Genomic DNA, 15,766 nt, shown 5'->3' with positions numbered 1-15,766 from the left:
TTTCTCTTGGAGCTTCTGCTAGCTTAGTTGAGGGCTACTTGTGGAAGGAAGTCACTCCAAGGAAGCTGTGACCCTCTTGTCATTCTACGTATGGAGCTTTGGTCTATCAGGGACAATTGCCTCATAAACAGATAAGTCCCAATACCCCATGTCCTAAGTACCACAATCAAGGAGAAAACACATGCTGTGGGCCCGCAGGGGCATGGCAAAGTGGTTAAAATTAATAACTCAAACATTTATTATGTGTTCTCAATAGCATCAGGCAGTTTCCATAACTCTTTATCCTGACAATAAGCCTATGAAAATCATTTCAGCCTTTTGCAGATGAGAAAACTTAGGCTCCATCTAACCCCATACCATTTCCAGTTCCAGGATGACTTACCTCTGCCTCCATTGTCTAGAAGCTCTTATTCAACCTTCAAGGTCTAACTCAAGTGCCACCTCCTCCACGAAGCTTTTCCTGGTGTTCCTGGTCTGGTTTCCTGCCCTTTTTTATTTCCTAAAACTGTCTGTTCCTACTTGTATCTTAGCATTTGTTATACTGTATCACTATATTTGTTTATTCCCTGTCTTTCCCACTAAACAAAAAGGAAAAAACCATGTCCAGTTTTGTTTCTCCATCTCTATCAGATTACCTGGCACTGCCCAGGTAGTTAGTGGCAAAGCCTTGATTCAAATTGCCAATCTGAAACCCACGCTCTCCTCTGTGTTTGTTGTCAAGGACAGCAAAGATGATTGGAGAGCCATCTGCACCAAGAGTACAAGATGACTCAATTATGAAGTGATCTCAAGCTGAAAGTTCATCTGAAGGAGAGAAAAGAGGGCAGCGCTCAAGAACTGAAAGCCAAGAAAACCAAGACTCTTCAGGTGGCCACTCATTGGAAAGAGCAGTTTTAGACTCTTCTGAGGCCCTGGGGGCTGTGACATTTAACGAGGCCAATGTATACCTTGAGTCTGTTACTAAGATAAAGTGTGACAGGTGAGTTAGGCGCCAGCCCTGATTCAATGGGTGAGGAGCCATAAACTCCACTGGGAAGACAGCTGTCCTTCCCCCATGACCAAGCTATCTGAAGGAAATTGACTTTTCCTTCTTGCTTAGGCTTGCCAAAAACAGACCAGACCACCCTGCAACTTTCCTTTTTATTCTGCTTTAAACAGATCTCAGAGAGACTGCGCCTTCTATTTCTTCATCCCCAGGGTCAAGAACCAAAGCCTGACCTCAGGCCTAGACTGAGGGCACAGGCAAGAGCAAGAGTTTGCTTCACACTCATCAACCCAAGAATTCCAGGGTGTGGTCCCTCTGCCACCAGTGACAAAGGGCATTTTAAGTGGTATGTCAGCAAACTTAAAAAAAAATTAATAGTTTTATATATGTTTTCTGTTTCCTTTTGTTTATAGGGAGGGACTGAGCTCTCATTTTTTGTTATAAAATTATCTTCCTAAAGATAGCTATTTAAGCTTTCTTAAAACAGTAAATTGATTTAAGAAAAAGTCTAAGTACAGAGGATATATAAAATATCATGAAAATAGTATGCAAAGGAATGATGTTTAAGAAACATCAACCTGCATAAAAATATACAAATATGGACTTTGAAGAACTCATGAGTTGTTTCAAAAATAAAATGAGATAATGATGTGAAAGTGATTTGAAAATTAAAGTACATTTTTGTTGTTGTTATCATTATTAATAAGAAGTAAGTTAACTTGACTACTTAGAGCAGTGGTGAGAATGGTACATTGTTGAGATACAGTGAAATAATGAGTTAAAGTTTGGTTCTCAATGGCCTTTAAAATATGATTTATTTCTGTTGAGTCAATGACCCAGAAGAGGTGGGCTATTTTATAACTACATTTTAAAAAATAAAATAGAATTTTAAAAGACAAATACATCTTAGACAAATGCATTTTAGTTCTTTGCCTCTCACAATGTCCCAGTAGTTCTTAGAAATAAATAGCTTTGCTTTTAGACAAGTTAGAAAACAATAACTTTTATGACAAAAGTGTTTCTCAGTGGAAAATTAATCTATTCTCCCAAATAGACACTAATGCATACCTGTCTGTGATGTTTTTGTCAGCCTCTCTCACTCCTTTTTTTTTGTTTGTTTTTCCACAGCCCCATGGAAACCGCAGCCAATACCAAAAGCCACCACAAGTTTTCCAGATACCTGATTATATCTTATTTCTTTTCCTTCCCCATAGCCTTCTGATTAAGCTATGAACTAGGCAGAAAGCTGACAGGTTTCCCTTCAGCACCAGCTGAAAGTAGGCAGGCTCCTGTTTGAAGGATGAGTGGTGTTTCTTGCAAATTTATCCAGGAGAGATTCTGTCTAGCCCTCAGCCTAGGATAAGTCTAGTCCAAATCTGAAGTCAAGGTTTTCCCTAATGCTCCCTTTTGGTCCTTGCAATGATTTGAATGCGTGTGTCCCTCCAAAATTTGTGTTGGAATTTAAACCATAAGAGAGTAGTAACAGGTGGGGCCTTTTGGAAGTGAGTAGGCCATGAGGGCACCACCCTCATAAATGGGATTAATGCACTTATAAGAGAGGACTTCAGTGAACTACTTGGCCCTTTCATCCCTTCTGCATCAGAGGATGCACAATTTGTCCATTTTTCCATCCCTTTCATCCCTTCTGCATCAGAGGATGCACAATTTGTCCATTTTTCCATCCCTTCCATCATGTGAGGCACCATCTTTGGAAGCAGATAGTGGACCTCACCAGACACGAACCCGCTCGTGCCTTGATCCTGAACTTCCAAGTCTCCAGAACTGTGAGCAATAAATTCCTATTATTTATAAATTACCTAGTCTGAGGTATTTTGTAGCACAAGATACCAGCAGCACAAATGGCCTGATCCAGTCTCTCAGCCCAATTCACTCTGTGGCATGACCCCTGGCCCCACCATCTCATCAACCTTGCTCCCTGCCTTCCCCTGTGCCCTCTTGATCTTCCAGGCACCTATGCCAGATGCCTGGAAAATGCACCAAGTCTATTCTGCAGAGTTCATTCTCTTTGCTCAGGCAATGATTTTATTTGCAAAATAACTTATCTAATGAAAAAGCGCTAGTGGAGTTCCTCAAAAGGTTTTCTTCTCTCCTGGTAACATACCCAAGAATAGCATTGCATACTCCTGGGTCTCATTTCCCCCAGTAAGGAGCTGGCACTCAGTGACCTGAAAGATCACTTCCAGCACTAATGTTTCATGAGCATTGGGTAGGACATGGCTTGTTGGCATTGAAAACAAAGAAGTGCAGGTGTTGGTGGTCTGGAATGGTCTGAGTCTGGACCAGATGCTGAGGGGTACCTCCCACCATCAACTGGACCACGTTAGGCCTTCAAACCATTTGGCATTCCAATTAAAGGTGCTAAGAGTGTCACCAGGAGCCAAAACTGAGAAGGGAATCTGTACAGTGCATAACTCTACAGTGACTCCAAAAGTCCCTGTGTGCATTGATGGCACTATGGCTTCAGGGATGCAGGTCTGAGGAGGAGACAACAGCTCGGAAGTCAGAGTTCTAGGTTGAGGTTCTGCCACTTTCCAGCTATGTAAATTTGAGCACGGAACATGACCTCTGTAAACTGCAGTTTCCTCATTCATAAATTGAGACAAATAGGCCTAACTCAGAGGACTGCTGAGAGCTCCTGAGACTATGAGGTCCATTAATTTTTTGTTAATTAATGTATACAAGTAGGTATAAAGTTTATCAACAGAAATTATTTGCATAAGAAAGCAATGTCCCTGATGTTTACCAGAACCACAATCTCTAAACAATGAATTGCATGTGTGTGTGTGTGTGTGTGTGTGTGTGTGTGTGTGTGTGTCAGAGAGAGAGAGAGACTTACTGAGAAAGGGGACACAAAAGCCAGGGTACTTAGAACTACAGAATTCCTACCAAGGTAAGGAAGTTGCTTAGCAACCTCATCCTCAGCCAATAAAAGCAAAATGTCAAGCATGCAGTTTTTCTGACTGGCCAGACAAGGGAGCAAATGGCCTGGTGTTTCCACCCCTTTGCTGCTGTGCCAGGAAGGGTAGAGAGTTTGCTCTCCCATTAGCAACCCTCTTCAGGTTGGAATGGAAACTTGTAATGAATCATTGATAACGGCTAATGCCCACCCATGGGGAAAGGGACAGAGCTAAAGACTTGGCATTTTTCAGAGTCAGGAGTCTCCATATGAAGTCACGGGAGCACCATGGGGCCCTATCCCACTCTGATCTCTCCCACAGTGGAACTGTCGCACACCAAAGCCTGTCTCTGTTCCTCCAGTGGAGGGATATGGTGTGAAGGCCCAACAATGATAGGATTCTCAGACACCTGGCTTGTTTTTCTTTGTCTGCAGCACACTTACTCGTATATCCTTTCCCTGCTTCGCTCTTAACACAGACATGCTGCTGAGCAAGGTCGGCAGGAGATTGCCAGGTACAGGCACTTCAACCCACAACTGACTGTCACCTCCTCTGTTGTGTAACAATAATAATAACTAATATTTACTGAGCAATTGCCACAAGCCAGACATGGTTCTAAACACTTTATACATGTTGAGCATCTCTAATCTAGAAATCCCAAATCCAAAATGCTCCAAAATCCAAAACTTTCTGAGCACTGACATGACTCTCAAAAGAAATGTTCATTGGAGTATTTGGGATTTTTGGATTAGGAATGCAAAACAAGTAAGCACATAATGTAAACATCACAAAATCAAAAGAAGATTCAAAATCTGAAATATCTTGATTCACAAGCATTTCCAATAAGGGATACTCAGCTTGGAGTGGCTAACATTTATTAGGCAACTTCTATGTGCCACGCACCCTTCCAAGGGCATGGCATGCATCATCTTGTTTAATAGTCTCAAGGGCACTTGGAAATAAGGTACTATTAGTATCCTCATCCCCATTTTACTGACAGGAAAGTGGAGCCACAGGGAGATTGAGCAAACTGCCCAAGACCCGCTAGCTGGTAAAGAGCAGGGCCAGGATCCAAATCCAAGCAGTCTTGTGCCGGGGCCGCTGTGCTGAACTCCTGCACTGCGCTTGCCACTTGCCAGGATGGAGGGGAGATAGTGGAAGGTAAGCCCAGATAAGCCCCAAACGGGTGGATTATATGTAAGAATAACTAAGATATTCAATTCTTACCCTATGCTCTTCACAACTTACTTATGGATCATAATGCATTCTTTTCCTTTTGAACACACATAATTGCACCAAATGAACAAAATGACTAGGAGTGGGAGGCAGGGGACTGGGCCCCCAAAGATGCTAATAAAACAAGGATTAAAATACTTTTCCAGGTGGATCTCAATTTATTTTAATATGTGAAACCCAATTTTGCATTCTGGAGTAGAGGTTGGCACACTTTTTCTTTCCAGGGTCAGACAGTAAGCATTTCAGTCTTGCTGGCTGTACCATCTCTGTGACAACTACTCACAATATCCTTTGTAGTGTGAAAGCAGCCACAGTCAATGGGTAAGCTAATGCACACAGATGTGGCTGCATTCCAATAAGCTTGCAGACCTCTAGGGGATCATTCTGGAGAAGTTTTATTATCATTACCATTTCTGATTTCTCTTCAGTTAGCAGTGATCCCCAACACCTTAGCTCCACACTGCTCTTCCTCCAGCTTCCCCGTCACAGAGCTGGATTGACTGTCAAAGCTACACAGAAGGGCCTGCAGATCATCGAGTTCAACCCCTCAGTTACAAGCAAGGACACTGGGGTAAGGAGGTAAGGCTTGCCCATGACCTGTGGCTGTTTGTGGTCTTCAAACTGAGTTTCCCTGAGTCCCCTTGGAGCCACCTAGGATGGCAGGAAGGGGAGTAGAGGGGGCTGAACCACAGTGAGTCCTCCTCCCACCCTTTGGTAAAATAGCTCAATGCCACCAACCACATGGGGTAAGGGTTAACCTTCCACAGTGTGAGGGTTAAATAAAATCAAGCCTGGAAAATTGTAAACACATAATAAAAGTTAGCTCCCTTTATAGAAAATCTGGAGACTATGGCACTAAATTTAGCTAGAATTTGGTATGTACCTTTTTCTTAGAGGAGATTTGCCTGTTCTTAAAGTGTCAGACTGCACACTATGAGATGCTGACAAAGTAAATAAGACATGGATTCTGCCTCGGAGGGAGCACCATTTTCAGAAAACTACGTTTTAACAAATCATCCCAGGGCAGGCACTCATGAGGTCAGACAGAAAGGGAGCCATGACCTGGGACTTCCAACTCCTATCATTTTCAGGAGACCCTCACCCCAGGCAGTGACCTTGAGAAGTCCTGACCCCCTCCATTTCCTCAAATGCAAATGGAACAACCTGGAGTTCCTTGGCCTCTTTTATCAGCTACTGTAACCAGATGGGGACAGAAGTGGGGGACAGCAAGAGTTTCAAGGTTAAAGATCAATCCCAAACTCCTGGTGGGATTTCAGAATTAACAACCAAACTTGAAAAGTGGAAAAGCCTGTTATCATCTTTAATTCAAAAAGCATTTACAAGATGTCAGAGGAACGGAAAACAAAGCACTTAATGAATATTTTGGAGTGTTTCTTCTAGGCTGGTTGCCTGGGTTTCATTTCTGTGACTCAACATCTCCTTTGCTCCTCCTTTTCATTTTACTGGTCACTAGTGTCATGGGGAAGCAGCCTCCTGGAGGGTTCAGGGCTCACAGTATCTGTTTTCACAGCCCTAGCGATGTGGACAGCAGAGGTTGGAGAGCAGGGGAAGAACACCCCAGACCAAGAAGAATGCCAGTCAGTCAGTCAGCCAGCACGCCTGGCTAAGCATCTGCTTGTATATGGGCTGTGTAAGACACCAAGAGCATGAAGCCCATTCCCTGCCCTGGCAGAATGTACAAACCAGTTACAAGCTCTGATGTCTTCACAATATTTGGAGATTAATTATTTCTGCACATTTTTCTTAGGGCTGAGTTTAAGTGAATGGATTCAAAGAATTCAGGGTTTTAGAACCTGAGAACAGATAATGTTCTGAATATTACCCAATGGTAACATGGGACTAGGAATATAGTTCGCTGTATTTTAAGAGACTGCCATCTTTAGAAGACAATCTGTAGAGATTGCCCTGTTCAGATAGAGAGAGCCTATCTGAACAAGAAATCCAGAGACAGTAATGGACAGAGGTCATGGATTCAAGAGCTGGGTGTGCACATAATTGATGTTCAAGGACTTTAGGAATGAGAGGAGAACTGGGGGCACCCTCATTGGCATCTGCTTCAAACACTCATTGACATCTGCCTCCATGGACTAACTGGTACATGATGTACCAGTATACGGAATTGGCTTAAAGGGACAGCCAGCCGGTCCTCGTTAGCAGGATCCCCTGGAGCCTCTCATTTGTTAGAGATGGCATAATATCCATCTGTACTAGCAAGGTCTATAATTTGGTGCTGGCTGGGAAAGGTGGTGTGCAAGCAAAATGTCATTCATTATATGCAGAAATGTTCACAGAAATTCTGCTAGACTAGACTCAAATTCTAGATCTATAATAATTTGCAGCAAGCCCTCAAAAGGGCCACTTTATCACTCTAAACCTCAGTTTCCTAATCTGTCTAATGGGAATAATTTCTGCCTTACGGACTACACTGTCAGTTTGAAGTTTGAATGAAATAGACGGTGGCCTCCAGGAGGGGCCCCTCTATCTGTTGTGCTGAGATTGACTCAGCCCTGGCTCAGTGATCCTCAGAAAAAAAGTGAAAATACAGGTTGAGTATCCCTAATCCAAGCATCTAAAATCTGAAATGCTTCAAAATCCAGAACTTTTTGAATGCCAATATGATGCTCAAAGGAAATGCTCATTGGAGCATTTTGGATTTCAGGTTTCTGGATTATAGATGCTCAATTGGTAAGTATAAGGCAAATATTCCAAAATAAAAAAAAAAATCCCAAATCCAAAACACTTCTGGTGTTAAGCATTTTGGTTAAGGGATACTTAACTTGCATCAACTCATTTCATAACTACAACACCACTTTAAGGTCCGTAGTTTTATTATCCCCATTATATGGGGATTAAGCACAGGGCTTGGCACAGAATAGACACTCACCAAATATTTTTTGACGGATAACCCAATGATTGGTATGGAAATAAATAGCACATATTTATAAAGAGTTTTAGGAATGTAAGGCATTATCTAGCAGACGGAATAAACTTGGACCCAGGAGCCAGAAGATCTGCTGGTTTTGCCTATATGGCCTTGGGCAAGTCTCTCAACTTCTCTTCTATAAAATGAGGTGGTTCTTCAAGTTCTAAAAGTCTGATTTCTAAACAAAAACAACCAACATGGTCTTACTAATTTACAACATAATTAATTCAGAGTGGTGACTAAACTGGTCATGGTATAAACTAGTTTGTATTTGTTCATTCACAAAATAATAATAAAAAAGGTTTGTTAAGCAAATAAGATGGTAGAAGTGTTGAGCCTATTTAAGATACATATGTTTTCAAGCAATTTAAAAAGCATAGTAGGAGCACATTAGCATATTAACGGGGTGTTAATTACAAAAGAATCTTTTAAAGCAGGTTTTCTAAAATCCCCACTGAGTAACCATTAGCTTGTGGTACTTGAAACACAAACTGTTCACATGTGTTACTTAGAAGTAATAAAATTGTAATTTAAAAGTAATCTGCCAACTTGTCACGAATTTAGACTGATTTTTCTCTCAATTGATCCAAATGAGTGAGGTTTTGCTATAATTATATATAATGCTGGTAATAATGAGGCTGATTATCAATCTTTCCCTGCTTTTCACTACCTCCATCATTACAGATTTTAGGGGAGGGGGGCGGGGGTGGAGGAAGATGGGAGGAGTGGGAGCGAGGGGAGGAGGGGGGTGGAGGAGAGGGAGACAGGCAAGGATGCCACTCTCTCCCTCCCCCTTCCTTCAAGCACTGGAAGCAACCCCAGCTCCCACCCTGAGCAGCTCATCAGCCCTTCTCTGGGGGCTACATGAATCCAGGTGGAACTGCCCTGTGCGGCTTCGAAAGGCTAGCCAGCTGGTCCGAACTGGGGTTGCGTGAAGCATGCAGCAGCGTCAACCCATCAGCTAATGCATGCTTTCATTCTCACATTCCCACTGAGAGGCTGAGAGGGCTGAGCCTCCGGGGGCAGAAGGAGGGCCTCTTCTACATGCTCTCCACTTTCCAACGCATTCCTTGATTTTCCCCACTGAGGAAGCCAGAAAGGGCTTCCGTAGCAGAAAAGGTTTCCTTCCCATCAGAAGAAAGCTTCTCTCTGCTCCCCATTCACTGGAAATTTAATGTCTAACATCTTGTTTTCTACGTCGGTTAAAATGTAAAGCTTTGCACCAGTAAAACAGTTATAAAATACCTTCCCATTCCATCTCAGGGTGATTGTGCAGCCTAAATGTTTATAGGAAAGTCCCCTTGAATATGCTGATAATAATTCAAATATAAGAAATGCATATTAGCTAATCCCTGGTGTCTGAGTGGCTGTTATGTGGAAAGAGGAGGGAGAAGAAGATTAGGCTGGGCTGGGAGCCCTGAGGAAGGGAACCCAAACTGGGGGTTGAATTGTGAAGAGATAGAGTCAAGATGTGGAGTGTTCTAGTGAGAAAGGCCCAGGGTCAAAATCCTGGGAGAGGCCAAGTATTGAATTGGGAAGGGGCAGGAAGGTCTGTGCTGGGTAACTGCTGTAAGAATTTACAGAGTAGTACAGTATAGTACATGGTAGAGCTGGGATTAAAATCCAGATCTGCTGCTTTTCCTCATATTCAAATGCCACTTTTATCATTTATTAGCCAAGTTCCCTTTGGCAAATTATTAATTTCTCTGTCCCCCAGTTTTTACATCTGTATAATGGGGGTAATAAAACTACCGACCTTAAAGTGGTGTTTTAGTTATGAAACGAGTTGATACAGGTTAAGTATCTCTTATCCAAAATGCTTATTAGCACCAGAAGTGTTTTGGATTTAGGATTTTTTTTTTATTTTGGAATATTTGCATTATACTTACCAATTGAGCATCTATAATCCAGAAATCTGAAATCCAAAATGCTCCAATGAGCATTTCCTTTGAGCATCATTTTGGCATTCAAAAAGTTCTGGATTTTGAAGCATTTCAGATTTTAGATGCTTGGATTAGGGATACTCAACCTGTATTTTCACTTTTTTCTGAGGATCACTGAGCCAGGGCTGAGTCAATCTCATGAGAGCCACCAAAGCCCATGCATTCTAGAAAATTAACTTCATTCCCTGGGCCTCTGTGTCTTCTCCTTTTAAAAAGAGGAGAAAACACCAGCTTCCTCTGGGAGCCCCTGGCACACCCGCCATCCAATGCTGGTGGCTAAGTTCTCTGCAGACCTAGAAGCTTCATAATGAGGGGAAGGAAGAGGTGGGGCATTTAGATTCTCTTTGCACAATTTCTTCCCCCAGTTGCTATTCAGCTCTCTATCTCTTGGTGAGATTGTAAATGTTTTAGAAAATAGTTTATACGAAATATGTTCCTTCCTAAATCTCATAAACAGTTACTCCTTTCCACATAAACCTTAACCACTTATGCCCATGATAGGTTCCAATTAGCCACCCACATATCTGTGGAGGGGAAAAATATGTTCTAGAATATACACACATGTGCACATGCACACATACAAGCAGGTCCAACTCAACCCCTTCTCTATGGCTATTTTCAAGTGAAAGCAACTATTCTACATGAATGGTCAGGGTCAGTTGGACAGGACTCTTGCAAATAAGTATGTACCCAAGGGAAGCCACCAATTAATTCTGCAGAGATCACTGTTGCTCTTAACCTATCCCGTGGCTTATTCCTCAATGGCCAGTCCACTGGGTCTGCAACAACCAGTCAGTGCTGAGGCTGCATATCTGAGGTTGTATTGGAGCACCGGGAGCTCCCTGGGGGTGTGCTGCTGCCCCTGGCTTTGCAGAGCAACTGTGTCACGCACAGAAGCTGTGAGAGGCAGCTCAGCAGTGTGAACTCTGGGAGCTAGTCTGCCTGGGTTCAAATCCCTGGCTGTGCCATTTTCTAGCTATAAGACCTTAAGCAAGTTATTTCACCTCTCAATTCCTCTGTTTCTTTGTCTCTAAAAGGAGTACGAGAACAATGGTAACAGTACCTACTCCTAGGGTTGTTATGAGGATTACATGAGCCGAGGCTGGTAAAGTGCTTACAATAGTAGCGAGCATTAGTGTTACAGTGTGTTTGTTAAATGAAATGAGAGAAGTCCTCTCTCTCCCTGATCTCCTTCTCACCCTGAGGATTACTGCACAATTGGATGGGGGGGATTACAGGCTTTGTTTTGCCATCTTCTAAGAGGCAGCAACTGTCTCATCCCAGAAAAACAAACCTATTACTGAGCAGCTGGCAAACCCTGGACTTGGCAGAGAAGGAGAAGAGAAGGTTTCTCTCATCATCACATGGTAGGTCCCAAAGCTGGGAGATTGGGCACCTTTGTGGAGCCACCAGGTAGCCACCACACTTTGGCCAGTTTGAGCAATCTGTTCCTCACTGATGAGATGATGCTCTGACATCTGGTAAGCATGGTCCCAGACACAAATCTCAGGTGTTATTTCCAAAAGGTGACTTTGCTTCCCTGGAGATTCTTATACAAATCATGGGGCCCTCTGTAATTCCATGTGCTAATATGTAACAGGGCAGGGGTTTATTCACCAAGTATTTTAATAAGTGCAGTGCAACTTGCTGCACCGTGGCAGGGGAGGTTAGAGGCCAAAGGTGACGTCCACTCTAATCCTGCTTTCCCCTGTGCCTGCTTGTGAGTCCTCTGTCCCTCTCCCTCATCACAGAAAGTTCTCAAACAGACCTCCCTGCAGAGGGGGGCAGAGTCCTTTGGCTCAGCATTTAGGCCTCCTCTTAACTGGCACATGCCAACAAAATGGAAAACCTCAACAGAACTAAACAAAATAATTCTTCGCCTCCCTCAAGAATGACAAAGAAAAGTAGCTTTACAGGAGACATGTAGACAACATACATGACCCTTTCCCCTCAAGTTCCCTATACTATACTGAACTATTTCCTTCCATAGCTGAACCATTGTGTTTACTTCTATCTGAAATCTAATTACGCTAAATATCAGAGCCCCCACAATTATGAAAATCTATGCCAGCAAAATATGAGGGTCTTTGTGGATTTAATTTTATTTTCCCAGATTCCTTATTTATTATTTTACAATAATGTCTGATTTTTAACTATTTTGCATGTTAGTCTCTGAGTAAAATAGAGGGGAAGAAAATATTGTATTAGGTAGCAAATATATGGACAACACTATAGCAGCTGTTTTTCACATGCTAGCTCATTTAATTTCCACAATACTCTAGGATGAGATTATAAATCCCATTTTAGAGAGAAAGGTGCTAAGGCTCAGAGAGGTTCACTAGCTTGCCTAAGGTCACACAGCTAGTAGGTGAAAAATTGGGAACCAAACTCAGCACACTACCTCTTCCTGCCTCCTCTTCCTCCTGGTGCTCTTTTCACTATATTAAAGCAACAATATTATAAATTTGAGTAAGGGGCTTTTCTGGAAGTGTTCTGCAGCTCAGCCCCATATAAATTTGGACTAGTCCCTGCCTTCCTTTGAGCCTCAGTTTACACATCTATAAGATGAGAGCCTTAGGATGCTAACATTCCAAGATTCCAGCCCCCATGGAATTTTAACTAGATCTTCTTTCTCTGGCTCTTACTTTAGTTCTCTCCCTAAATCTTTCTAGCTTCAATCCTTTTATTCACCCCAACTGTCTCCAAGGGTCTCTTTGGCATTAATGAAGCCACAGTCTCACAGACCTTGCGGGGCCCACGAATCTGGCTCAAAATGAGCATGCACGTCTTACAAATGAACTAAGATGTAAAGGAAAAAGCAATTCTCAGCTCTGAATGGGACTGAGGTGGGAATTGAGGAGGCTTTTCACATCTGCAGCCCAACCATAGACTAGAGATCAAATGCCCAGGTCACAGCATCGGCCACCGCTCTCACTCTGTCATCAGACTGGCCCAAAGAACTTGAACATCACCTCGGGAACATTTCCATGGCCCTCACCCCAAGTCCAAGTGCAACCTACGTTTGCTATTACACACATCATGCAGTATTATAATGTGCCTGTGTAACAAGCCTGCCCCAGTCCCAAAGGGCAGAGACTGTGTCTCATTCATATTTGTATTCCCAGTGCCCAACACCATGCCTGCCTCATAAAAACTACCCTGAATGAATGTGCAAACTCCCAGGTCTAACACCTCCTGGTGACAGAGATCACTTCTACCTTGCAGTGTTTCACCATGCCTCCCAGGGGGTTCTGCCCAGCCAAGTTAGGCAAGCTTTACTCCCAAGCCTTCAGATGAATTGGTCCACGGAGGAAGTCTGGAGAGCAGGGACTTTTCAATTTTCAAAACCTTATAAGAATTTCTGCTGTCTTGCCTGCCAGAATCTTTCTTTGGCTCCCAACAACATAAGCTACATGCCTCCAACTGACAAGCGACAGGCCAGTTGGTCAGCTGTTGCTTCCATTTACTCAGAGCTGGGCGGCTGTACTGTTTCTGTCACTAAATCAAGGGATCCTTGGGACGGATGTGCTTGGGCGTTAAGGCAGCCTGAGGACCTAGTCTCCGGAAGCTTCTGTGAAGTGTGACTGGGCTGCCCTGCCTGGCACGGTGACTTGAATCTTCAGTTTGCCAATTCTCTAAGAGCCCCAACCCCCCATCCCCAGATCTCTACCCCCAGAGTGGAAGTGATTGCAGCAACTCTTGCAGTAGAATTGGGGGCAGCAGCAGGGGAGGAGAGAAGAGACTATTAGCAAATCAAAAGGAAAGAAAACAGGGGAAGGAAAACACAGTAGCAAATTAAAGCACTATGTTTTCTTTTTAAAAATCCAATTAAAGGGAAATCTGCTTTTGAGTAAAACAATCATGCCCTTGTTACAAAGTATCCCAGGAACCCTCAAGATAGGCAAAACCTTTTTAATCACATTTTTTTCTCATTACAAGTTGGCTAATAGGAACATCATTGTAATTCCCCGTTAACTCTTCCACTTTTCACACCCACACAAACACACTGGGTTATAACAATGCTCTTATTCTATCTTTGTCTCAGACACATTCTCAAGCATGTTGGTTTACTCTCTCCTTAGAATATCCCCATATCCTCATTCTGATATGCAAACGTATCCTCACCTACAGACCATTCTTTCCTCCTCTCCTCTCTCTCTCATGCACGCGTGCACACACACGCTGAAACGCTATATACACACTATATATGCATATAAACATATATGTTCTCCTTTTAATTCAATACTAATCCAGTCATTCGTATTTCCCAATTTCTTCTCAGTCTCTCATACAGGTCCACGCAGTGAAGCCCAAGGGAGATACTTACCTCCATAGCCTGCGGGAAACTTCATGAAGTGAGAATAATTTCCATACATGTTTACTCGTCAGTTCATGTTCCTCTCCTGTGCAGCTTCTAAATATTACCGCCTCTCTCGGCTCCCAGGCACAGCCCGGCTTTCTTCAACTTGGGCTAACAAGAGTGGTCATTGCTTCCTAGCAGCCCGGGGAGCACAGGCTGGGCCAGCCCTCTGGGATTAGTCAGGAATCTGCCTCTAGATCGGAGAGTCCACATAGTGCGTTTGAGACGGCTGTGGCGGCAGCAGCTGGTGCCTGTCAGTAATCACGCATAATGCTGCCGCCGCCGCCGTCACCGCTACTCTTGCCACCGCCGTCGCTGCTGCTTGAGATCCTGTTGCTAGTTTGATTAACTCAGGGTTGGGCTGCTGCGTGCGACTCTTCCAGCTCCCGGCGCGTCCCCAGAGGTCCCTACCGGGTGGCACGATCTATTATCTAGGAAGCCAATCGATGTATGACCGCCCGGTGTAGGTCAGGAGAGAGGCGGGAGACGGCAGGGGATGGAAGACTCTTTAGGTGCCTGTTCCTTGACTTACATCCACAAAAATCAATGGGATTTTATTAAAATGCATTTTCTCATTCGAACTTCTATCTGTCCAATGTACATGGTATTTGATCTGTGAAAGGAGGAGGGGGTAGGGTTCAAGAGAGAACAGGGCCCTTTCAGAAGCACAAGATTAGAAAAGCGTGATACTCAATCTCCAGCTACGGAAAACTAAAATAGAGTAGCCCTTAAGTTGAGGTGGGCCTCTCCTGCTTGGGTGGCCGGAAGCATTTATCTGTGCTCTAACAATGGGAGTTTGACAAGTGCAGTTGGAGCCAGAGCTCACTCAGGTGGAAAACTTACAGGTAGGGAGGAGGGGTTGGCTTGATGTGGAGGTCTTTCTCTGCATTTATTTTATATACCATTGTTATCCTGCCGCCTGTTCAAAAACACCACTGGGTCCTCACTAACACAGAGCCTGTCTTGTGTGGAACTGACCCGAGATCAAAGAATCTAAGCACCCCGTTGATGTTTGGGTCTGTCATACAGTTTTCGTGACAAGTCACCGCTCAGCCTATACTTGAACACCTCCAATAATGGGGAGCTCACCACTTTCTCATTCCATTTCTAGATAGTTTTCACCACAAGAAAGTTTCTTATAGAGATAAAATCTGCTCCTTTTCCCTACAGCTTCTGCCCACAGGTGCTAGACTGCTCCCAGGGGCCACACAAGAGAAGCCTGAAAGACAAAAAGTCTTTCACAGTGGGATCCTCTGCAAATCCTGAGATTGATCTGCTGTGCCCATAATCCCCCTTTCCCTAGGCATCTCTGGCTCTTTCAGTAATTCTATGTATCACCAAGGGTTCATGTCTATTCCCAACCTATCCTTTTTCTAATAA

The 15,766-nt window shown here is 43.5% G+C and overlaps 1 protein-coding gene across 1 annotated transcript in view; it reads right to left on the bottom strand.

The window, feature by feature from the left end:
- RXRG (retinoid X receptor gamma) overlaps positions 1 to 15,099 on the bottom strand; it is a 44,780-nt gene extending 29,681 nt beyond the window's left edge. The window contains exon 1 of the mRNA XM_513962.7: positions 14,354 to 15,099. Coding sequence (XP_513962.2) covers positions 14,354 to 14,402 — 49 coding nt within the window. The 5' untranslated portion in view covers positions 14,403 to 15,099. The remainder of the gene's footprint in view (positions 1 to 14,353) is intronic.
- Positions 15,100 to 15,766: the final 667 nt, after the last annotated feature.

The sequence above is a fragment of the Pan troglodytes genome, chromosome 1, assembly GCF_028858775.2.
Source record: "Pan troglodytes isolate AG18354 chromosome 1, NHGRI_mPanTro3-v2.0_pri, whole genome shotgun sequence".
Taxonomy (NCBI): Eukaryota; Metazoa; Chordata; class Mammalia; order Primates; family Hominidae; genus Pan; species Pan troglodytes.
This window is presented reverse-complemented; position numbering and strand designations above follow the sequence as displayed.